A 25,464-nucleotide genomic window follows, 5' to 3' on the forward strand; every position below is an offset into this window, starting at 1 on the left:
TAACAGGAGAGACAGAGAGATTGGAACATGTTTTTAAGATTTATCAGAGACAGATTATTTAAGGCACCTATTTGCTTTACTAGTTTTGCATCCAGGAGACACAGGTGACCAATTCTTGGAAGCATTTAACAGTAATAGACAGTTATATTAAAGTCAGTTTTTGTAGAGCCCAGATGCTTTTGGGTCTGGGGGTGTAAATGCCTTTTAGCTGTTACAGTTCCTTACTTGATGATCTCTGGACTCCAGTTCTGTGGTGGTCCTGTAACCATTAGCTGAGCAGTTGATTAGAAGAGGGAACTGGGAAGAGAAAAGTTTGTGGTGCAGGAGTACTTATTTCTTTGGAATTAGGGACAAGGCCGAGATCAGGGCCCTGTCTGTGCATGAGGAGGAGAAGCACTGTGACAGGTCTGGAGTGAGGCACATGGAGGGAGCAATGAAATGAAAGCTCCTGTCTTAGCTGGGAAATCTATTCCCATTAAGTAACCCTGAAAGTACGATTAAGTCTGGTGAGGGGGGTAAGGCTGTCCCCCTACCCTGACAATAGGGAAATGAGGAGAGGTGGGACCCCAAAACTCCCAGGACCAGGTCAGTGGCTCTGGTGTCCAGAAGGAAAGACACGGATCGCTTCCATGCTGCATTCAGGGTTCCCTGCAAGTGAGCCTGTGGCCAAGCCTAGGTCTGCTGGAGGTCTTAGCTTGATGTTCCCTTGCCCCTTGGTGCCTGGTTGTCTTTCTAGGTGGCACTTTGAACAAGGCTCAGTTAAGGGCCTGGCCTGGCAGGGCATGCACTAGCCCGAGTGGTCTTTTTTTCTCTCACTTAAAACAGCGATCCAACAGCTTTTGGGAGCCAGCGAGTGCCAGCACTTGACAATTTTGTTCTCAGGCTTTCTCAGGCTTTTTATCTCTTCCCTGGTACACCTTGAATGCCACAGATGACATTTTCGCCTGTGGGGTCAGGAGCCTTGCTCTCCAGATGCTTAAGTTCTAGTCCCATGTCAAGGAGGTCTGAGGGACAAAAGATAGATTTTACTCTGTGTCTTGAATTTTTTTTTTATGTTTGCTGGCTTGAGGACAGCTTTTGGAAGATCTGCCAGGGGGCAGGGTGTGAACTGATCTCTGGCTAAGGAGCGATGCTTATTACTGTGATCCCCATGTGGGTGGGTCCTGATCATAAACTTATTTGCATGGATCCTAGCCTGCTTCCAGACCCGTCTGTGCCTCTCACAGCAGCTTGAGAATGAGTGGGAGGAGTTAAGGTGAGTTAGGGTGAGAGGCAGCAGAAGAGCCCCCACAACACTAGAGCCCTTCTACTGCCGGAGAGCGGAAAGCGGAAGTCAGATAGACAGAAGTGATTGCACGTGGCAGGGGGCTGTGGGGGGGGGGGGAAGGATTCAGAGCTTTAATAGGAAGCTTGGGGATAAAGTAAGTCTTTTCATTTGCCCGTTAGCTCGCAGAAGTTCCCATGAAGCTGTTATGCAGTCAAATTTACTGGTATCCACCCTTATGTCCCATGGCTTCAGCTGAGAGAGAAAAATAAAAGTTAAAATAACAAACCAGGATCCTAGGTTCCTATCTCAAGCATCCCTGAGGTAGAGGAAGATCTCTGCATCAGCACAGGTTACCCAAATCATCATCATGGAATGAGTAAGGGCTGGGAATGTACACAGCACGTGGACCACTCCATGGTCTGACAGCATCCTATACTTCATCAAGACCACCCTGGAGGTCCGGCTTGAAGAAGATAGGTCAGGCTGCAGCCGCGGGAAGGGACTCACCAATCACACATATGGTGGAGACAGTGGTGAGACGCAGCGGTTGTGAGACACGGTGGTGGTGGGACAAAGCTGCAGCATGGTCATGCAATCCCTGCCTTAAAAAGCCAGATGCAGACCCCCATCTCTCTCTCTGCACTCTCTTCCTGTGTTTCCTCTCTCTGTTCCAGCTCTGCTTCCTCCCCAGGCCTGGCTCTCTTTCTCCCCTTTTCCCTCCCAATAAAGCTCTAAAAACTAACATTGGATTCTGCCATGGCCTGTGACTTTTCGGCCGACCCACCAGCGCCATTTTACCATCAGCTACAAAGATGTTTGGTATAAAGGCTTGGACTGAGTATGCTGTAGAATGGACTGCAAAGGCCCCGCATAGCTTCTTTATTGAATAGTCTTATTCTGGCCCTCACTCCATTGTTGCTAGCAAGTGTTGTACTGTCCTGGAAAGGGTGATTGAAGCAGGTGATTGAAGGCCAGGAAGGAGTAAAAGAAAAAACATCAGAAAACGTTGAAAAAGTAGAACTGAAAAATGATTGAAGAAATGAGCATTCTCTGTAACTAGAGAAAACTCATTTGGAAAATTATGCAGAATTGGAAGAACCCACTAAAGTTTCTTTAAATTTAATGATAGTAGTATTTACAAGATAACATATAACTGTGGGAGAATCATTTTCCAACTTCAGTACTGGTAATAACAGGTATAGAAGTTTGTTGAGTATCTATGGCTGTGATTATAAATTATGATTTATTTTACAAGTTGAAATCTGAAAATACAAATCAAAAAATTCTCCAAAATCCAAACATTTTAGGATAGGCATAATTCCAAAAATGGAAAATCCCACATTTGACCTCATATGACCAATCACAGTCAAAACAAAAGTCTACTGAAAATATTATATAAGCTGGGTACATTGGTACACACCTATAATTCCAGTACTCAAGAGGTGGAGAGCAGAGGACCATGAATTCAAGGCCAACCTTGGCTACATACCAAAGCCCTGTCTAAAAAGTGAGGAGAAAGCCTGAAAAATGGCTGGATAGGTAAAGGGGCTTGCTGTCAATCCTGATGACTTGAGTTTGATCCCCAAGACCCATATGGTACAACTCCTAAAAGTTGTCCTCTTAATTGCACATGCCCACAGTGCCTATGCACATACATACCCATTCAAATAAATAGAAGGAAAAGGAAGAAAGGAGAGATAAAGGAAGAAGGATAGAGAAGACATACAAAATTACCTTCATGCTCTGCATAGAAATATAACAGAACAAATGAATTTTTTTCTTTAGATTTTGTCTAATTCTCATTATATCTCATAGGTATGCAAGTATTCAAAATCTAGAAAACTCCTGAAATACTTCTGCTCCTAAGCATTTTCAGAAAGGGGGCACTCTGTTGTGTAGCAGTTTCCTCCATGATTAAAACTTCTCATCTTAGAAGGAAGTTCATTAAAAACCCAGGATATAAAAGGGAATTCATCAATGGGATATTTTAAGACAGGATGTATATTCAAAGGCAAGTAAGACACCAGGATATCCTAAGGGAAGCTCATTAAGACACAAGATGTTTGTAGAGAGGTAAAAACACCAGGATGTTCTAGGGGAAAGTAAAACATCCCTGCTGTAGGGAAACTCCTTAAGCTCAGGAAGTAAACAACTCAATGGCTTCAGGAAGTCCTTGAAACTGACCAGATGCACTAGGTCCTTTCCTCCCCAGGCATATTTAAGCACTAAGAACTTTTGAGAGACACTCTCCAGCAGAGCTAACTGGAAGAAGCAGAGACCAGCAAGCTGCCTAGAAGAGGCTCAAAACAACTGAGCTACCTCAGAAGGACAGTCTCCAGCCTGTTGAGATGCTTGTAGCTTGTACAATGCACTCCAGATTTCCTGCTTTTATGAGCTGTCACTCATGCTAGGGTGGGCTTTTGGTGATACAGCTGTCTTTGCATCATTTCTGCTCCTATAAGTAACCCCTCAGTGATATTTCTGTAAGTGATACCAATAAAATTCTTTGGTTCAGCAAGTTGTCTTTTGTAGTATGCTTACTTTGGTCTATCTTCAGTACCCTATGTGGCATGAGTAGATGTTTTCTCACATCTCCCTAGAAATTGTGTCACATAATAATTAATCCAGCATTTTATTCATGACTGATTTAGCCATTTGTTGTTATGCAGCTTATGTACTGAAGTGAGAACATTCCATGCACAAAAAGTTGACTTTAGATTATGAACTCTAGCTGGATATGATGGCACATACTGTAATCCAAGCTGATGCAGGACTGAGAGTTTTAGGCCAACCTGGGCTATGTAAGGAGACTCTATCTCAAACAAACCAAAACACAACACAACAAATCATTCTGAACTCTATTCAAATTGTGGTTTAAAGTGGGGAGTAGGGTATAGAAATCCATCCAACTGTTATTGATGTTTAGAGACACTTCATTCTGATTATTATACTTATTCTATACCTTAAAACATTTTAAACAGGGTCTTGCACTGTAGTTCAGGCTGGCTTTCAACTCTCAGTTCTCCTGCCCTCAGCATTCCAGGTGCCAAGATTACAAATGTGTAGCACCATACCATGCACTACCATGTCCTGCTACTGCACCCAGCTGCCTCAAATATTCATTCAATAGAAGGCAAATAAAACTGTCTCACAAAGTATGGTATATGCCATCTGAAATAAGATTCTTTCCATGATGAAAGCCAAGATATACTTGTGACTTAGTAAATGAAACAAATTTGGAAACTCTTTTGCTCAAAATAAAACCAGTTAGTTCATGCAGCATTGTATTTTCTGTTAAATTCAGCCATGACAGTGAGCATGGATATAAGTTCAAGCTCAGAGGAGACAAGTATATTAATAAGAATCTTGTCACTAACAGCAGAATGTTTTCAGTCCAGTTCCAAGCATCACAATGGAACTTTCACAATATGTAAGGAATGCTAGAAAATGCATCACAGGGCAGTGAACCTAGTGATGTGCTTATAGATGTTCAAATGTTGAAAGTCTATTGATAGAGACTCGTATGACCTTCCGATTGTAAGTGAAATGACTTTTTCCTTGTGGGAAAATCTGTCCAGTTAGGTTAGCCCAAGAGAGTACTAATGTGCAGTAACAGAAGATGTTAAACTTGGCCTTTTCTGTAGGAGACTTTTCCAGTGATGACTGTGGAGCAATGCTTCTGTTGTATGAGTTTGAAATTAAAACCAAAACAAACGATCCATCACTGTACAGCTTCCTGGAGTCAGTATGGAGAAGGCCTGATATAGAAAGCAGAACACTTGAAACAATGGCGTGTAAGTGCTTTATTGGTGCTTGTGTAAGGCCAGTGCCCACTTAGAGCCTACTGTTTTCCCTACTCTAACATTGAGATAGGAAATGACTTTTTCTAATGCTACATTGTTTCTCCCTCTCTGGTGCCATTCTTAAACTATTTTAAACTATAATCATTTATACATTTATCTGTTTTCACTCTATAAGATTATAATCTCATTAAGGTCATGAGCAATAGTTACATATGTGTATTGTACTGATAAATCTTAGTGGAGAACATTGCTCATAATAGGTGCTCCAATGTAGTCTATGTGTGGAATTTAATTATGTAACTACATGATAAGGGAAGCTCAAACCTTAGAAAGTTAGCTTTATTTAGGGAGCTAGAAATGATAAATAGCTGCTGTGATGATCAAAGATGACTCAACCTTACTAATTTGCTAAAAATGTATAGAGAAATTTGGGAATATTTTGATACAGTATTTACATTAGTGTGTGTGTGTGTGTGTGTGTGTGTGTGTGTGTGTGTGTGTGTGTGTGTATGCATGGACATGTATGAAAGTCAGAGGAAAACTTACAGATGTCAGTTCTCTTTGTAGCATATGGGCCCCAGGATTTCAGATCATCAGACTTGATGGCGAGTACTTTTACCCACGGAGCCACCTTACTCCCCTAGAGTGTTGGAAATATTTTTATGCAACTGTTATTTTCAAATTCTAGTTGAGCTATAGTGTAGGACTTGTGGGGCTCAAAGCCGACTGGGGAGTATACTCAGGAAATGCCCTGATTATCTCCCCTTTGCCTGTTAGTCTCCTCAAGAGCACGCACATGGTTAGTAAAGGCATTAGGTAGCCTCCAGCACACTCCAGTTGCCTTGGATTTTCTAGAGCCATGAGACGGATGAGGCATACTTGATGACTACCGCTCCTCATATAATGGAGCTGCTCTACAGGCTTGTTGAATGCATCTGGAAGTCTTAGGAACAGTTATCTCCAATACAGTAATGCCAAAGGCATCCTGTTTTGTAGCATCTGGCAACAACAACAAAGCAATATAATGTAGTGTTTTCTGGCTTTGACTAGCAGGGTTTTATTGATCTGCTTCTATTTCTTTCTTAGCTTGCCTTTCCTTCACTGTGGTTCATAAGATAGTTGCATCACCTGAGGGCTGTGTGCATGGTTACAGAACCGTAACTGTTCGTTGAAGAAAGAATGTAACCAGAAGCTGGGTGGTGGTAGTACACACCTTTAATCCCTACAATGGCATGGGGTGGGTGGGGGAGGCACGGGGGTGGGGTGGGGTGGGGAGGTCTCTGAGTCGAGGCCAGCCTGGTCTACAGAGCTAGTTCCAGGATAGCCAAGGCTACACAGAGAAACTGTCAAAAAAAAAGAAAAAGAAAAAGAAAAAGAAAACCTGAAAGTCCTACTGTAGTATTGTGCCTGAAAATTAGAGATTCTCTCTGAAAGCATCTGTAGAGTCATAATTTTATAAAATTTGGTGTGTGTGTGTGTGTTTGTGTTAAAGAGACAGAGACAAAGAGACAAAGACAGAGTTAGAGAGAATCTTGTCCCATTAGAGAGTGTAAGTAGTAGTCCTGTATGAAAAGTGTGATGAATGCGATTGTGATGGTGTTTATAACCTTTCCCTTCCCTCCTATAGTACTAGCTATGGATAAGCCTGCACACTATCCTACTATTGCACGGAAGGCCTTGAAAAAACTTTTATCGATCCACAAGAAGAAAGAGCCAATTGACGTTTTGAAATACAGGTTAGTAAATGTAATTCGACACCTAAATCAGTCAGTGTCCCGTAAGTCACCCACCGTAATCAACTGGACCAACACAAAAGAGGATAGGGAAACTAACTTGTGGACTGCTCTTTAGTGAGAATTGTACTAGTCACCGGGGAGTATTAAGGAAGATCAAGGAATCTGCTGGTCCCAGGGGAGGAAAAAAAGGGTGTGTTTTGATTTTCTTTGTCTAGTCATATAATAAAATAATTCTATGTATCTTCCTTCCTTCATGTTATTTGCTAAATATCCCAAATGAACAGAAATTAGTTGCCACTGCTCAACTTCAACATTTTTTCTTTATTTTCTTCCTTTTTTTTTCTAATGCTTATCTTTAAGTATCAATATTAGGTGGTATGTGGGGTTTTTTTTCTAGAAAAGTTCATTACAGTCTTTCTGTTCTGAGAAGTGAAATTTCTGTTTTTTTTTTCCAGTTTAAACCCCACGTCCTTTGTTCACTTAAAGAAGTAGCATGATCCTTTAAATGCCCCTAAGTTGAACCAGCTCATAAAATATGACGGTGGACTAATTTGGCCAGCAAAATGGTGCAGCAGATGAAGGTACCTGGTTTGAAATCTGAAGAGCTGAGTTCAGTCTCCAGGACCTACATAGTAGAAGGAGAGAACCAACTCTGGAGAGTTATCCCCTGACCTTCATACAAGGGAGCCCCCCCCCCCCCGACACACACACACAAGCTAAACAATTCTTTCATGAGGGAAATGCTTTTGTCTAAAAAGACAGCCACAGGCATGATCAAAGGAAGGACTGATCGACCCCTTCACACCTTCAAAAATCTGTCTTCCAAGGTTAGAAGCAAGCGAAAATGGAGGAAAGCAGGAATGTTGTGAAGCTCTTGTGTGGATGAGAGTCAGATTTGACTTCTTAGCCCTGGGGCCATTGATTTCTTTCCTTATGGGATGACTTTTCTCTTTTTGTTTTTCAGTGAATGCATGCGCAACTTGATTAACCTTTTGGTGTCAGATGGAGTATCAAATACAGTTCTGTATTCTCTGAAAGAAATCTGGGGCCATTTAAAAAGTGCTCTGAGTCTCATTAGCCAAACTGTAAGTCAAAGAGCAATATTAAACTTTGAGCTGATTTTAAGGAACCAAAATGTCTTGTATACTAGAATTCATATAGAATGATGCTTTCTAATATGAGTTTTATGGTAAATCCACATTACAATGCAGATATCCACTACAAAGTATCTCTGTGTTTATGAAATATAGTTAATGGTAGGAATTTTCTAGTACAAGTTTACTAAGGATTAGGTCAAAATAGCAAGATAACCAGGCATCTTGAATTGTTTTGTATTTTGGAGCCTGATATAATTCTTTCCCCTATGATTATATTAATTTTGTAAAAAGGCTTATTATTATTCTACCATTTCTCAGAGGCAGGTGATAAAGTAGACGGAACAAAGATCTGTATTTTGGTCCCATTCAATTTATTTTTTTTTCTTTTCAGTGAAGATTTCTTTGGTTCCTGTGAGGTTCATTTATACTGTCACATTACTAGTATTTCATTCTTTTGTATTTGTTTTTTTTTTTTGCCTGCTCGTGGGACCCTTTTCCTCCTACTGAGTTGCCTCATCCAGCCCTGATGTGAGGGGTTGTGCCTGGTCTTATTGCATCTTGTTATGCTGTGTTCATTGGATATTCCTGGGAGGCCTGCTCTTTTCTGAAGGGAAATAGAGGAGCAATAGATCTGGGGGAGAGGGAAGGTAGGGGCTGGGAGGAGGGGAGGCTCTGGTTGGGATATATTATATGAGAGAAAAAATAAAGAAAAAGTAAAAAGAAAATCTAATTTCATTGAAAAACTTTAAACTACAAATAAAAAGATGAAATTACTGGTAACGTGATAGCATAGAAGACCCTCAAAGGACTCTCTATACCAGTATCTGCAAATCACAATGTAATGCAGGAGGAAGCCAGTCTGGTGCAAACCGTCCGTGACCAAAGAGACCTCGAATTCTCCTGGAGCAGGTGAATTCTGACCTATAGGAATTTAAATCTTAAAAAAACTTCAGCACTGAGCAACCTGGATTTCTTTTCTTTTGCAACCCTCTAGGAAGAGGAAAACTACCCACTTCTAAGCCAGGAGCTTCATCTAGACCTTCAACTATGTTTTCATATACAAATTAAAAAGTAGACTTGCTGTAACTCCACATTGACTATTAGCACTCTGCGTAGTCTCCGTGAGAGACTTCTTCCACAGCTTCTCTGAGGAACTTGGTTCACTCTTTTATTCCATCGCACTGCAGTTCCAATCCCTATCTCTCATCTCTTAGGGAGCCTGGTGTTTTCTACTTTTCTGATGAGTTTCCGGCCTGTTATTGCCCATACCCTGCAACATGACCATATGCTTAGCTTTTTATACAGAGACTAATTTAGTGACACTATTATCTCTTTATCTTGTATATATTGCTTTTTTCTTTTTGATTGAATATGCTATGTATCTGCTTTGTTTCAAACACTTGGGAGAAAAGTCTCCATTTATCATGTTTCATTATTTATGAAGCCAATAACTTTTATCAGCTACCTCCATACATAGACAAAATGCCTGTTCCACAAATACAAAACCTCTGCCTAATATATCATGCTTTACACTTTGCATTCACGTTTTACTTTTACATCCATTATCTCATATGATTCCTGCACAGTGATTCCATAGCCAGTGCCACTATTATTTATCTTGGGTTTACAGTTTTGAAGACATTTTTAAAATTCAAAAAATCAGGGTACTAATTTAGTTAAAGTCATTTGTGGTTGACGAATGGGACTCAGAACTAGAACCCAGGTCTCCTGACCTTATGTCTTAGTTTGGACTGTTAGAACAAAATGTTCTAGACTGAGTGCCTTATAATTTAGGCTGGCAAGATGCCTCAATGAGTGAAATTTTTTTGCCACATAAATGTGACGACCTGAGTTTACTCCTGAGAACCTGGGATAAAAGAGAGCCGAGTCCCGAATGTTGTCCTTGAACTTCCTATGCTTACTGTGCTGTGCGTGTGCTCCTCCTCAATGCGCATGCATGCACACACGTGCACTAATAATAAAGGCATGTTTTTTTAAAAAGAAGTTTACTTTCCCCAGCCTTAGGGGCTGAGAAGGCCCTGAGATTAAGGCCCAAGTGCAGTCTCGGGTAAGAGCCTGCTCCCTCATAGATGAGATCACTTCTTGCTGTAACCTCAGGTGGCAGAAAGGACAAGGGATCTCTTAGGAACTTTGATACTTGTACTAACTCTATTTTTGAGGACTGCCATGATCTCTAATCACTTCCTGATGACCCAAACTCCTAATATTGGCACTTGAAAGGTTAGGACTTTAACATGTGATTTGGGTGGTTATATACACATTCAGTCAATTGTCCCTTAATTACTGGACTCATTCTATGAGAACATATGTCTTTACCAGTTTTTGCTAGGAAATCTCGGGTCAAATGAGAAGCTTGGGCCTCTATTCAGAGCTAATGGCTCAGCTGGGAGGGGACCACATGCTAAGTAAGCAGTCCTGCGTACTCTAATAATAGGTTCATATTCTGGAGTCTTTTTTTTAAAGAATTAGGTTGTTCTTAACTAAATTTTTATTTTGAAATAATTATACTTAATAAAAATAACATTGCAATCTTGTATACCCTTTCCCCAGGTTTCCCCAATAGCACAACATCACAGTCAAAAGTCGTGGTGACACACACTCCTAATCCCAGCACACAGGGACATGGAGGCATGAAAGTTTGAAGTTGAAGGGCATATTCTACTATGTAGAGAGTTTGAATCCAGCCTGTGCTACATATATACCTGCCGCAAAAAAAAACCTGAAAAACAAGAGACAAAATCACAACCAAAATGTTGGCATTATTTCAAGCAACACAGAGAACATCTCCATCAGCACAGAGATCTTTTTTGTTGCCCTTTTATGCCTCCCACTTCTCTCTCAATCCCAGCTTTAAAAATAGCCAGCTACTAACATATTGCCAATTTTTATAACTTTGTCATTCCAAGAATGTTATCTAAATGAAATCATATATATATATATATATATATATATATATATATATATATATATATATATATATATATATATATCTTTAGAATAGTACAATATATAACCTTCTGAAATTGGCTTTTTTGACTCGTCATAATTCTCTGGAGATTCATCAAGTTGTTATGTGTCATAACAGGATAAATCTTGTATGATTGCACTTATGTGAAGCACCAAGAGTGGTAAAATTGATCAATATGGAAAACAGAGTGGTGGTGGTTGCTAGGGACAGCGTCCATAGCATTTGAGTGTTTAGATTGAAGCAGCTCGGTAGTGGGTGGGTAGTAGCACTAGTAGCACAGCAATGTGAATGTGAACTGTACACTCAAAAGTGTTAAGATAGTAGATTGTGTGCTGTATTTTACCACTGCTTTCCAAGCCATAGAAAAATTCATTAGCAGATACTATAACATTTTGGTCATCTCAGAAATATCAAGTGGTCTTTTTTGTTGTTCGGTGTAAGATATTCTGAGTTCTTAGTTTAGTGGATATTTTTACTGAAATCTCGACATTTTAATGTCATGTTGAGACCGTGCATCTCACTTAGCCTTCTGTTTTAGCTGGCTTTGTCTAACAGCACTGTGCAGGGGAGGAAACTTGACCCTGGCACTTCCAACAAAAAGCCTGGCACCAGCGCTCACACACATGCACACAAGTGTTTCACACACACACACACACACACACACACACACACACACACACACACACAAAACATTTTTTCCACTTAGTCTCCATTGATGCTTAAGATGGTAGAGGACTCTTTGTTACTGTGGGTCTCTTCACTAGAAAGAACATCCTGTTCTTGGGGCTGTTTGTCTGCATGGTTTTGGTCTCTAGTATCAAGTCTGGGGATATATAAAACAAAAGAAAACCCAGGGTATCCACAACTATGCCAATCCTTGGTTCCAAGGTCCCTAGCTAGTTGTCTTCTTCCCAAATTTCAGAGTCGTCTTCGGTTTGTTTTATGTATGTGTTCAGGAATTTAGCTGTACTTGCCAGGAAAAATGGAAATACATATATTTCTTCCACCTCATGGAAGGGATGTTTGCTAGTTAATTTTAAGACTATCCAGACACATAGATGATGAGGAGGAAAGGCTTACTATTAAAATATGACCCCAGTCCTCACAGCTGGCATCTAAGTCAGTCACCAGTGCCTCTGTGTGGCCATGAGAGCTCTTTTTACAAACTTTAATGTATTACACTTTTAGTATTTATTGTTGGGGTATGCATGAGCCACAGCATATGTGTGACACAGTGTGTATGTGCCATGCTACATGTAGAAGTGGGAGATTACTTACAGGAATCATTTCTCTCCTTCCACCGTGTGGGACCCTGGGATCACTCTCAGGTCGTCAGGCTTGGCTACAGGTAAATGCCTTTACCTCCTGAACTGTCTCATCAGCCCCACATCACACACTGAGAAGCAAACCCCCCAAAAAGGTAGTTCGCTGGGTAAAGAACTTTAGCTGTCTTTGTAAAAGAAAGGAATGTTGTTTCGTCTAGTACACACAGGGAAAGGTGGAAAGGAGGTTTCCTAGCATGTATCAATCACAAATAGTGTCTTAGTTGAGGTGGGACTTGTGTCTGCCTCCCCTTCTCAGGGCTAGAACTTTTTCTAGTTTCAGCCTGAGCAGGTCCTATGCATGCTGTCACAGTCTCTATGAGTGTTGATGTGTACCAGTTCTGTTGTGTCTGGAAGAAGCTGTGTCCTTGGAGTCATTTACCGCCTCTGGTTCCTACAGTCTTTCCACCTCCCCTCCTGTGGGTCTCCATGTTAATTACCATCTACTGCAAGAAGAAGCTTCTCTGGTGAGAGTTGCATGAAGCACTGATCTATGGGTATGGCCATATGTCCTTAGGAGTCCTTGTACATATTCCTGTTTCTTTAGCAGAATAATAATAAGTTTCCCCTAGGACCCTTCACCTATCTAGTCTCAGGTTGCTGGCCACTTTAATGTGACGTACGGATGCCTTCTCGTGGAGTGGGCCTTAAATCCAATCCAGAAGTAGTTGGCTACTCCCACAACATTTGTGCTCCTATTGCAGCAGTATATGTTGCAGGCAGGTCGGTGTTGTAGGTCACAGGTTTGTACATGCGTGATACTGATAATGGCTTCCCTCCTTCAGTAGCATGCAGAACACCTTCCAGCATATGAATGCTAGTCAGTAGGAGCGAAGCTTCTAATTGGGCACCAGTTTGATTTCTCTTATGTTCGATGATACAAGTAAATGATGTCTTCAGCAATAGGGCCTAACCATCAGGTTGTGGAGAAGTAACCAGTAGCCTTGGCAATAGCCCGTGATGTCTGTAGAGGTCTATAAGACCTCTTTGACCAATGACTCAACAACAGATAACCCATTCCTAGCACTAGAGGTTTTAATTAGTGGCATAAGATGTCTAGTTGGGGCCCTGTCTACCTCATTATATGGTGACTCCATTTAAATTCCTTTCATATATGTATATATTTTAGGAAGCTTTTATAGTAGTGGGTTTCCCTTTCAAAAGGTCTTTAGTGTTAGTTGTCCCTCCCCATATTTCCTCCTTTATGCTGCCCTCCCATCCTCCTCCTCATTTAATACTTCTAGTTTACGCTTTGTCTCTTTATAACACTGTATTCTCTTTTCCTTCTCTTAGAGGATTCCCTCCTCTCCTCTGATGCCTTACTAGATACCTGACCTCTGGATATTCTGAATGAAACACACATCTCCAAAGCTTAAAAGCTAACATCCACATAAAAGAGAAGACATGTGTTGTTTGTCTTTTGTGATCTTGGTTATGTCACTCAGGGTAATTGTTTCCAACTCCATCCATTTATCTGAAAATTTCATTTTTCTGAACAGGTAAATGATATTCCTTGTATAAACGTACCACATTATCATTATCCATTCATCACTTGATGGGTATCTAAGCTGTTTCCAATTTCTGGTGTTATGAATAGAGCAGCAATGAACATGGGTGAGCACGAATCTTTGTAGTCAGACGCAGAGTTTTGTGATTGCCCAAGAGTGGTATATAGAGCTGGATCTTCTGATAAATTGGCTTCCAGCTTTTGGGGGAACACCCACACTGGTTTCCATGTGACTGTACAAACTTGTACTCCCACCAGCAATGGATAAGTGTCCCCTTTTTGTCACATCCTCACCAGCATTGCTGTCATTTATTTTACTGATCTTGGCCATTCTGGCTGGGGTGAAATGAAATCTCAAAGTAGCTTTAATTTGCATTTCCCTGATAACTAAGGATGTTGAACATTTTTAAAGTATTTCTCAGTCATTTGTATTTTGCCTTTTGAGATCTCTCTGTTTAGTTCTATACCACATTTTTAAATTGTGTGATTTGTTTTCTTGATGTTCATTTTTTCTAGATACTAACTCTTTATCAGTTATATAATTGATAAAGTTTTCCCCATTCTGTAGGCTTCTAGTTGCTAGAAGGATGATGTCTTTACTGTACAGAAACTTTTTAGCTTCGTGAGGTCCCGTTTCTTTATTGTTGGTCTTTATACCTGTGCTCCTGGGTCTAGTTCAGAATGACCTTTCCTGTATCAATGAGTTCAAACCTATTCCCTATAGTGTTTTCTATCAGACTCAAAGGCATCTGGTCTTATATTGAAGTCCTTGATCTGTTTGGAGTTGAGTTTTGTGCAGGGTGATAGATATGGATTTATTTTCATTCTTCTAAATGCAGCCATCCAGTTTAACCAGCACCATTTGTTGAAAATGCTTGTCTTTTCTCCAGTGTGTATTTTCAGCTTCTTTTTCAAAACTCAGGTGTCTATTGCTGGGTGGAATTATGTCTAGATCTTCAATTATATGCCATTGATCAACATATCTTGTTTTATGTCAATGCCATGATGTTTTTATTACTATACCTTTTTTAAAACAACTTGAAATCTGGGGCACTGATACCTCCAGGATTGTTTTAGCATTGGGGGGTTTATTGTGTTTCCATATGAAGTTAAATATTTTTTCAATCTCCATGATGGATTGTATTGGAATTTTGATGGGGAGTGCATTGAATTTGTTACTGCTTTTGGTAGGATGGCTGTTTTCAAAACATTACTCCTACCAAGCCATAAGCATGGGAGATCTTTCCATCCTTTGGCGTCTTTCTCAATTTCTTTCTTCAATGTCTTAAAGTTTTTATTATTCAGGTCTTTCACTTGCTTGCTTAGAGTTATCCCAAGATATTTTTGAGGCTATTGTGAAAGGTACTGTTTCCCTGATTTCTTTTTCAATCTGTTTGTCATTTGTATATAGGAGGGCTACTAATTTTTTTTTTTGTATCCAGCTACTTTGCTGAAAGTGTTTATCAGATGTAGAAGTTTCCTGGTGGAATTTTTGAGGTCACTTATGTATCCTATCATATCATCTGAAAATAAAGATACTTTAACTTGGGGAGGGACTGGGAGGAGAGGAGGGAAGGGAAACTGTGGTTGGGATGTAAAAATAATAATAATAATATATATATAATGTATTTTTAAAATATACTTTGACTTCTTCCCTTCCTATTTGTATCCCCTTGATCTCCTGCAGTTGTTTTATTGCTCTAGCCAAGACTTCAAGTACTGTATTGAATAGATATGAAGAAAGTGGACAGCCTTGTCTTGTTCCTGATGTTAGTGGGAATGCTTTGAGTTTCTCTCCATATAGGTTGATGTTGGCTATGGGCTTACCATAAATTGCCTTTATTATACTGAGGTATGTCCCTTATACCTTAGTCTCCCTAGGATTTTTATCATAAAGAGATGTTGGATTTTGTCAAAAGCCTTTTCTGCATCTAATGTGGTTTTTGTCTTTCAGTCAGTTTATATGGTAGATTATGTTTATTGATTTACATGTGTTGAATCAAAGCCAACTTGATCATGGTGAATAATCTATTTTATATGTTCTTGGATTCAGATTGCAAGTACTTTATTAAGAAATTTTGAGTCTATGCTCATAAAGGGAAATTGATTTGTAATTTTTGTTGAGGGGTCTTTCTGTAGTTTTGGTATCAGAATAATAGTGGCTTTGTAAAAAGAACTAGAAAATGCCTCTTCATTTAATAGCAATACTTGGGAGGCAGAGGCAGACAGACCTCTGTGAGTTCGAGGCCAGCCTGATCCACAAAGTGAGTTCCAGGATAGCCAGGGCTGTTGTTACACAGAGAAACCCTGTCTCAGAAAAAGAAAAAAGGAAAAGAAAGGGAGGGAAGGAGGGAGGGAGGGAGGGAGGGAGGGAGGGAGGGAGGGAGGGAGGGAGGGAGAGAGAGAGAGAGAGAGAGAGAGAGAGAGAGAGAGAGAGAAGAAAGAAAGAAAGAAAGAAAGAAAGAAAGAAAGAAAGAAAGAAAGAAAGAAAGAAAGAAAGAAGAAAAGCAACAAAAAGAAATTATCTTTTTTTTTTTTTTTGATTTTCCAGTTTGGTAGATTACAGATTTTCTTTAAAGCATGTCCTTTATGGTTCTCTGAATTTTCTCAGTGCCTATTGTAAAATCTCCGGCTCATCTCTAATTTTATTAATTTGGATCTTCTTTCTTTATTTTTGGTTAATTTCGCTAAGGGTTTGTCAATTGTGTTGATTTTTCAAAGAACCAGCTCTTCATTTCATTGATTCTTTTTCTTGCTTTTGTATTGTTAGTTCTATTTTATTGATTTCAGCTCCGAGTTTGAGTATTTCTTCCTATCTACTCTTTTTTGGGAGGTATTATTTCTTCTTGTTTTTCTAGAGCTTTAAAGTGTGGCATTAAGTTATTGATATGAGATCTCTATGTTTTTTTTTTTTTTATGTAGGCACTTAGTGCTATGAACTTGCCTCTTAGAACTGCCTTCATTGTTTTTCATAGGTTTGGGTATTGTGCTGGGTGGTTTTATGTCAACTTGACACAAGCTGGAGTTATCAGAGAGGAAAGAGCCTCAAGTGAGAAAATGTCTCCATAAGATCAGGCTGTAGAAAGCCTACAGAGCATTTTCTTAATTAGTGATTGTTGGAGGAAGGCCCAGCCTATGATGGATGGGGCCATCCCTGGGTGGGTGGTCCCGATTCTCTAAGAAAGCAGGCTGAGCAAGTCGTGGGAAGCAAGCCAGTAAGCAGCACCCCTCCATGGCCTCTGCATCAGCTCCTGCCTCCAGGATCCTGCCCTGTTTGAGTTCCCGTCCTGACTTCCTTTGATAGTAGGCTACAATTTGGAAGTGTAATCTGAGTAAACCCTTTTCTCCCCAAGTTATTTTGGTTATGATGTTTCGTCACAGCATTTGTAACCCCAACTAGGACAGGTGTGTTCTACTTTCGTTTTCATTCAGTTCTAAAAAGTGTTTAATCTACTTCTTGATTTCTGTCTTGACCCAATTTTCATTCGGTAGTGAGTTCTTCTGCTTCCACGAGTCTGTACGCTTTTTGTTGTTTCTATTGTTGATACCCAGATAGGATGCAAGGTGTTATTGCAATATTTTTGTATCTGTTGAGAGTTGCCTTTTTCCCTTAATATATGGTCAATTTTGGAGAAAGTTCCATGAATTTCTAAGAAGAAGTGTATTCTTTAGTGTTTGCATGGAACGTCATTTGATTTATGACGTCATTTAACTCCAGTGTTTCCATGTTTAATTTTTGTCTGAGTCATGTGTCTATTGTCTAGAGTGGAGTATTGAGAACACCAGCTATCACTGTATTAGGGTCAATACCTAATTTTTAACTGTGTTTCTTTTATGAACTTGGGCGTCCTCATGTTTGGTGCACAAATATTTAGAGTTGTTATAGCCTCTTAATGAATGTTTCCTTTAATTTTGGTGTGAAGTCTATTTTATCAGATATTAAAATAGCTACACCTGTTTGATTCTTGGGTCCATTTGCTTATTTTCATCCTTGTACCCCCATCTTTCCTTGATGATGAGGTGTATTTCTTGGATGCAGCAGATAGATGGATGCTATTTTCTAATCCAGTCTGCTAGTCTGTCTTTTTATTGGGAGATTGAGACCATTAATATTGAGAGTTATTAATGAACAGAATTTATTAAGTCCTATTATTTTGGTGTAGGTTTCTTGCCATCTTTTGATTAACTGTGTTGGGATTATTTATTCCTAGTGTCCTCTTTGGGAGTAGTTAACCTTCTCTTCAAACTTAAGTTTTCATTCTAGTGACTTCTGTAGAACAAGATTGGTAGACAGAAACTGCTTAAATTTGTTTTTTTGTTTTTGTTTTGGTTTTTTGGTTTTTTTACCATGAGATGTTTTTCACTCTCTGTTGACTGTGACTGTGATTGTTAGTTTTGTTTGGTATCTGGGCTGGCATCTGTGATCTGTCAGAGCTGGCAGAACATCCCTCCTAGCCCTTCTGACTTTCAGAGTCAACACTGACAAGTCAGGTGTTGTTCTAATGAGCCTCCCTTTATATGTGAGTTGGTCTTTTTCCCTTGTGACTTTTAATATCTGGTCTTTGTTCTATACATTTAGTATTTTGATTGTTATGTATCATGGGGAGTTTCTTCTCATCAATTTGGTGTTCTGGATGCCTCTTGAACCTTGATATGAGAATCTCTTTCCTTAGGTTTAGGAAATATTTTTCTATGATTTTGTTAAAAATATTTTCTGTGCCTCTCACCTGGGTTTCTTTCCCTTGTTCTTTATTATGAAAAAGCTTGGTCTTTTCATAATGCCCTAGATTTCCTGGATGCCTTTTGCTTGGATGGTTTTATATTTAACATTTCCTTGACTGAACTATCCATTTCTTCTACCTTGTCTTCAAGACCTGAAATTCGCTCTTCCATGTTTGTTAATCTGTTGGTGAGGCTTATCTCTGAGGCTTTTGTTTAGCATCCTGAGGTTTTTATCTCCAGTTTTATTTCAGTTTGCATTTTCTTTACTTATTCTATTTCTTTGTTAAATTCTACTTTCACACCTTAAATTATTGTCATTATTTCATTCAACTGTTTGTGTTTTCATGGTCTCCATTAAGGCATTTGTCCATATCCTCTTTAAGGTCCTTGAATATATTCATAATTGTTATTTTGAAGTCTTCGTCTTGAGCTTCAGCTAATTGCTTTCATTGGCACCTATTACAATGGAGTTGTTAGCTTCTGAAGGAGGTGTATTTTCTTGGATTTTCATGTTCATGGTTTTGTGCTGGGATCTAGGCATCTGGAGTTAACCATCTGAAGTGCTTCTTGGTGCATGTAGTATGTATCTGGTTTCTTCACTGAGTGGGTGTTCCATACTTTAGTTGTTGCCCACTCTGAGTCCTAGTCAAATGCCCTAGCTGTGGAGTCCCTGAGTCCCAGTCAAATGCCCTAGCTGTGGAGTCCACTCTGAGTCCTAGTCAAATGCCCTAGCTGTGGAGTCCCTGAGTCCCAGTCAAATGCCCTAGCTGTGGAGTCCACTCTGAGTCCCAGTCAAATGCCCTAGCTGTGGAGTCCACTCTGAGTCCCAGTCAAATGCCCTAGCTGTGGAGTCCACTCTGAGTCCCAGTCAGATGCCCTAGCTATGGAGTCCACTCTGAGTCCTAGTCAAATGCCCTAACTGTGGAGTCCACTCTGAGTCCCAGTCAGATGCCCTAGCTGTGGAGTCCACTCTGAGTCCTAGTCAGATGCCCTAGCTGTGGAGTCCACTGAGTCCTAGTCAGATGCCCTAGCTGTGGAGTCCATTCTGAGTCCCAGTCAAATGCCCTAGCTGTGGAGTCCACTCTGAGTCCCAGTCAAATGCCCTAGCTGTGGAGTCCACTCTGAGTCCCAGTCAGATGCCCTAGCTGTGGAGTCCACTCTGAGTCCCAGTCAGATGCCCTAGCTGTGGAGTCCACTCTGAGTCCCAGTCAAATGCCCTAGCTGTGGAGTCCACTCTGAGTCCCAGTCAAATGCCCTAGCTGTGGAGTCCACTCTGAGTCCCAGTCAGATGCCCTAGCTGTGGAGTCCCTGAGTCCCAGTCAGATGCCCTAGCTGTGGAGTCCACTCTGAGTCCTAGTCAGATGCCCTAGCTGTGGAGTCCACTCTGAGTCCCAGTCAGATGCCCTAGCTGTGGAGTCCCTGAGTCCCAGTCAGATGCCCTAGCTGTGGAGTCCACTCTGAGTCCCAGTCAGATGCCCTAGCTGTGGAGTCCCTGAGTCCCAGTCAAATGCCCTAGCTGTGAAGTCCATTCTGAGTCCCAGTCAAATGCCCTAGCTGTGGAGTCCCTGAGTCCCAGTCTAGCACAACCACTGTGGGTCCCTGTTAGGGAATGGTTCTGTGTCTTGGCAGGAGTCACAAAGGAATAGAGATGTGCTAGAAGAAAAAGCTAAAGGGGGTAGCAGGAAAGAACTAGGAGACTCTGGGTCTTCACCAAGAGGCTGAGTCCCTAGGAGATGGATGTAGGCTTAGAGGAGTGAAAACCTGAATTTTCAGAATATTCCTTTATGCACATTACATTAGCATCTGAGAAACTCACTTAGCAATAGTGTCTTCTCTCTTATGATCATCTATTAGTTAGGATCTAAAAGACATGTAAATTTTCATTCTGTGACCAGGAGAATTAATAGTCTTTGAGGTTACCAAATTAAATCTCTGTCATTTTTTTTAACTAGAGTCTCAGTACGTATTTCAAGCTGGTGTTAAACTTATGATCCTCCTACCTCAGCTCCTCAAGTGCTGGGATTATAGGTGTGCATAACTACACTAAGTTGAGTTCATTATTTTGTCAATTGAGGCATGGAAAGGTTAAATATCTTATACAAGGCATGCAAATATATAATGGAAAAGCTGAGAATTGAACCTAGAAGTCTTCACAACACAATGGTCCTTGGGTTTCCCTTCATCTAATCTTATTTCTTCCTAGCCTCATATTTCCCTGGCATTGGAATTGAGGTTTCTGCAAGGCAGCTTTGAGTTAGACTTAGTCTGTTTTCACCTTTGTTTCTGTAGTTTGATTCCTAGTTTCTCTTTGGCTCTGTCTTCTTCTGTTTTTCCTTTGTTCCCAAACACAAACTTGATATATCACTTTCTTCCCACTATGTCTCTAGAAGCTCTTGTATTTCTAAATCCTTACCCTGAACCTCATCCAACTACAAAACAAGCTGTTCCCTTGCTCACACAGTCATCAACATTGTCTTGTTTATCATCCATCACTTCCTGTGAGTTTGAGATGAGCCTGGCTATATTGTAAGTTCAAGGACAGCCTTAGATACATAAGGAGACCTTATCTCAATCCAAATGAAACGAATCTATGTCTTCAATCTCTTAATCACCAGTGTTGTCATGGAGTAGAATTCCTAGACTGACAATTTCCCTACTCGATAATTTGTTACTTATTATTCTATGTGATTTTGCTGTCCATCTTGGCAGTTGTTCAACACCACAGATATTCCATACAAGTAGTTTACTATTTCATTGTTTCACACTCATTGCTGACTCAAAGATCTTGTTTTGGCCAGGCGGTGGTGGCGCACGCCTTTAATCCCAGCACTCGGGAGGCAGAGCCAGGCGGATCTCTGTGAGGTCGAGGCCAGTCTGGGCTACCAAGTGAGATCCAGGAAAGGCGCAAAACTACGCAGAGAAACCCTGTCTCGAAAAACCAAAAAAAAAAAAGAAAAAGAAAAGATCTTGTTTTGTTTTGTTACTTTTTAAGACAGGCTTTCGTGTTGCTGTCCTCAAACTCATTGTATAGCTGAGGGTGATCTTGAATGCCTAATCCTCCTGCATCTACCTCACAATTGCTATGATTACCAGCATGTACCACCATATCTGGCTCAGTTTCTCTAAAACAGAATTTAAATCTTTTGTGATCTTGTATTGGGAAATGGATTCTTAGGTCTCCTATCATGAAGTAAAAGAAAAATAAACAATTAGGTTTGAGAAAAAAATTAAACATTTTCCTATAAAGAACACCATTAAGGAAATAAAAAGGTAGCTGAAAGCATGGGAGTAAATGTTGGAGATAAGAGATTTGCATTGGGAATATATAAAGAAACCTTATAACTCCATAAGGACAGCCACATTTTTCCAGTGGGCAAAGGATAGAAGTTGCCATTTTTTCCAGAGAAGATATTCATATGACCAGTAAGCATATAAAAAGATGTTCAGCGTAATTAGTTATCACAGATATACAAATATAAATGCAATAATAAAGTAATCTGTCACTTTTACACCCAATAAGGTGACAATACTCAAAAAGACAGGAAAAAACAACTACTGACAAATAATTGGTACTCTCAACAGAGACTGTGATTATAAAGTGGGGCAGAGCTTTGAAAATCAGCCAGATGGTGTTGGCACATGCCTTTAATCCCAGCACTCAGGAGGCAGAGCCAGGAAGATCTCTGTGAGTTCAAGGCCAGCCTCATCTACAGATCCAGGGCAGGCACCAAAACTATACTGAGAAACCCTGTCTCAAAAAATCAAAAAGAAAGGATGGAAGGAAGAAAGAAAGAAAATCAGCTAAAAGGTGGGGAATGCATGCTTTGAATGTGCAAGGTCCTGGTTTTGATTCCCAACAACGCAAAAAGTGGAAGAAGGAAGAATAGCTTGGCAGTGCCAAGAAACTCCATCCCTATGTATATACCCAAGAGAAATGAAAATGTGTATACAAATAAGAACTTATACACAAATGCTCAAAGCAGATTCATTCGTACAGTAAAAAGGCAAATAACTTAAATGTCTTATCAACTGATTAATAAATATGTATTGTGGTATTTCCATATAATGGAATATTATCTGACCAAGGAAAGGATTGGCATACTGATACATGCTATAGAATGGATGAACCTTAAAACCATTATATGGGGTTAGGAATCTACCAGTTAATAGAATGCCTGCCTAGTATGCATGAAGCCATGGATCCAGTCCTCAATACCACATAAAACTTGGCATGCTGTCACAAGCAAATAATCCTAGCACCTAAGAGATGGAGGCAGGACAATCATGAATTCAAGTCATTCTCAGCTACATAGTGAGTTCAAGGCTAGCTTGAGCAATATAAGACCTATTTGTTAAATGAATTATTTTAAGTGAAAGATGTCAGTCCCAAGGAATCACTTACTGTCTGATTTTATTTATGATCAGTGTCTAGGACAAGCCAAGATATGGGGCAGATTAGTGGTTGTCCAGGGTGTTGGGGTGAGTATCATTGATGGGAAATGAGAAGTTAAAGGGCACAGGATTTTCCTTAGGGGGATGAAGGTGCCTAAAGTGATAATTGTGGTGGCATAAAACTGTGACTATTGTAAAACCCATTGAATTGTATGATTTCAGTAGGTAAGGTGTCTGGTGTATCTCGATGAACTGATGTGTGTAAACAAATTTCTAAACAGTCTTATTAAATAAGAAACACAGAGACAAATACAGGGGTGAAAGCTGTAGAGATCAGAGAAATAGGAATAGCCACCAACTAACCATAGCTCACCATGCAGCCGTAGCTTCCAAAGTAAATTAGTTTCTTCCTGTCTAAACTGCTCCTTTATTGCCTTGCTGTTCTGCCTCCTCATTGGCTCTTAGCCAAGCTACCTCACTTCCTCATCACTGCCTGTCTATACAGACCTCCAGATCTCTATTGTTGGCCCTGGGATTAAAAGCATGTGTCACCATGCTTGGCTGTGTCCTTGAACACACAGAGACTCTGCCTGCCATGTGATTGGATTAAGGACATGTGCTACCACCGCCTGACTTTTGTTTATGGCTGTCTATGTCCTCTGATCTCCAGGCAAATAATTTATTTATTAACATACAAATAAAATATCACCACATTTCAGCACAAATAAAATATTACCACATTTCCCCTTTTTTCTAATAAAAATAAAAAATAATAAAAAGTTATAACTAATATAGAAAAACTATATACAATAAATACAATAACTATATATAATATGTACAAGTAATAAATACATCAACAATATCTAGTCCATTTGCATTTGACAAACTCAGAGAAAATATTTCATTATCTATCCTACCTTGGTAAGTCCAAAATGTACCTGATTCACTTTCTATCCTAACATATTACTAACAGAGAACTATCTTATAATGTCTCTCAAATTTATACACTTCATACTTCTTTAGTGAGTTTTGATGACTGTTGAAGCAGACAGCTGTCTCTGTCATTCTAGATTTTTGGAAGTTGCTTACACTGCACTTCCTGTTTACTTGGGTAATATTGTATCCTTCTGAGGTCTTCGATGTAGTTGAAGACTATATAGTTATAATTTTCCTTGGTTATGATAAAAGATAAATTAGATATGAAACTTTAGACTCACAAATATAGAATAGATGATAAAATATTTTCTTTAGTTTTACAAAATACACAAAATAGACTAAATATTGTAACTGTAATTCTTGGTTAATAATTGTTTGTTATATGTAATTTTACTATGTTAAAGTTAAACCCTTCCCTTTTGATTAGACAGAAAAGGGGAGGTGCTGTGGGATGTTCTGTATGCTGTGAGTGTGTTGCTCTGATTGGTTGATAAATAAAACGCTGATTGGCCAATAGCCAGGCAGGAAGTTTAGGCGGGATAAGTAGACAAGGAGAATTCTGGGAAAGAAAAACAGAACTGAGGAGGAGACAACAGCCCGCCATCCAGAGAACAGCATGTAATGGCACAGAAGACATGGCAACATATAGATTAACAGAAATGGGCTGAGTTTAAATGTAAGAGCTAGTCAGTGGTAGGCCTGAGCTAAAGGCCAAGCAGTTTTAATTAATATAAGCTTCTGAGTGATTATAAGTGGCTGTGGGGTCCATTGGGGCTGGGCAGGACTGGAGAAAACTTCAGCTACAGGCATGCATAGTATTCACTTTAGGGAATCTGAAAAGCACCTCAGAATGTGGACATTTGTGCTCTAGAAAGCCTATGGTTCAGTTAAAGATGTGTATGGCATGTTAGGGACAGAGAAGGCTGGTTTAAAATATGAGCCCCTGTCAACCACGCCTAGTGGAGCACATCTAAAATCCTAGCACTTGGAAGGCAGAGGCAGGATGATTAAGAGTTCAAAACCAGCCTCACTACATAGTGAGACCCTGCATGAAACAACAGCAACAAAATAAATTCTCACCAGCCATTGGAACAAATACCTCAGTTTTCTTATTTCACAGATAAGTCTATGTCATTTGTGGAGAATAGCTACAAAAAGGTTATTTTCTTGAGGACTAATGATTCTCTTGGCCAGTGGTGAGAATGAAGATAGCTAATACAAAATTAAATAAAACTCTAGTGTTCTCTGAATCCACATGGTACCATCCTCTGATTTCCCAACTAGAAACATTCCTCATTTCCACTTCTAAACTGTTACCAGGAGCTGCCAGTTCTACCTGTAAACATGTCTTAATTCACTTCTTTCCACCTTCCAAAGTTAACATCCTACTTCAAGCTCTTTTCATTTGTCTCAGCCACTGGGAGCCTTCCCTAACTGGTCTCAGCGGATGCTCTTCTTTTCTTCTATATGGTTTTGCAGCCAGCAAGTAGCATCTTTGAAAATTTCAAGTTTGGCTGGGCATCGTGGCTCATGCCTGTAACCCCAGCTGTGGCAGGAGGACTGCTATAAATTTGAGGTCACTATGCACAGCCTCGTTGTTTCTAGGCCGCCTGGGCTTCAGGTCTTTTAACTGTTCAAGTATGCAGGACCTTTCTTCATCCTCTTCAGTAGTTTCCCTTCCTCAAGATGGAGA

At 40.0% G+C, this 25,464-nt stretch overlaps 1 protein-coding gene across 2 annotated transcripts in view; it reads left to right on the forward strand.

The window, feature by feature from the left end:
* The window catches only part of Tex11 (testis expressed 11), a 289,769-nt gene that overhangs the window by 257,390 nt on the left and 6,915 nt on the right, over positions 1-25,464 (forward strand). The window contains exons 25-28 of one of the 2 annotated variants that reach the window (XM_076561732.1): positions 4,912-5,061; positions 6,698-6,806; positions 7,771-7,891; positions 10,475-10,653. In XM_076561732.1, coding sequence (XP_076417847.1) covers positions 4,912-5,061; positions 6,698-6,806; positions 7,771-7,891; positions 10,475-10,516 — 422 coding nt within the window. In that variant the 3' untranslated portion in view covers positions 10,517-10,653. Of the gene's footprint in view, positions 1-4,911; positions 5,062-6,697; positions 6,807-7,770; positions 7,892-10,474; positions 10,654-25,464 lie in introns of those variants that run through there. The other variant, XM_076561730.1, reaches the window with a different exon arrangement.

The sequence above is a fragment of the Peromyscus maniculatus genome, chromosome X, assembly GCF_049852395.1.
Source record: "Peromyscus maniculatus bairdii isolate BWxNUB_F1_BW_parent chromosome X, HU_Pman_BW_mat_3.1, whole genome shotgun sequence".
Lineage (NCBI taxonomy): Eukaryota > Metazoa > Chordata > Mammalia > Rodentia > Cricetidae > Peromyscus > Peromyscus maniculatus.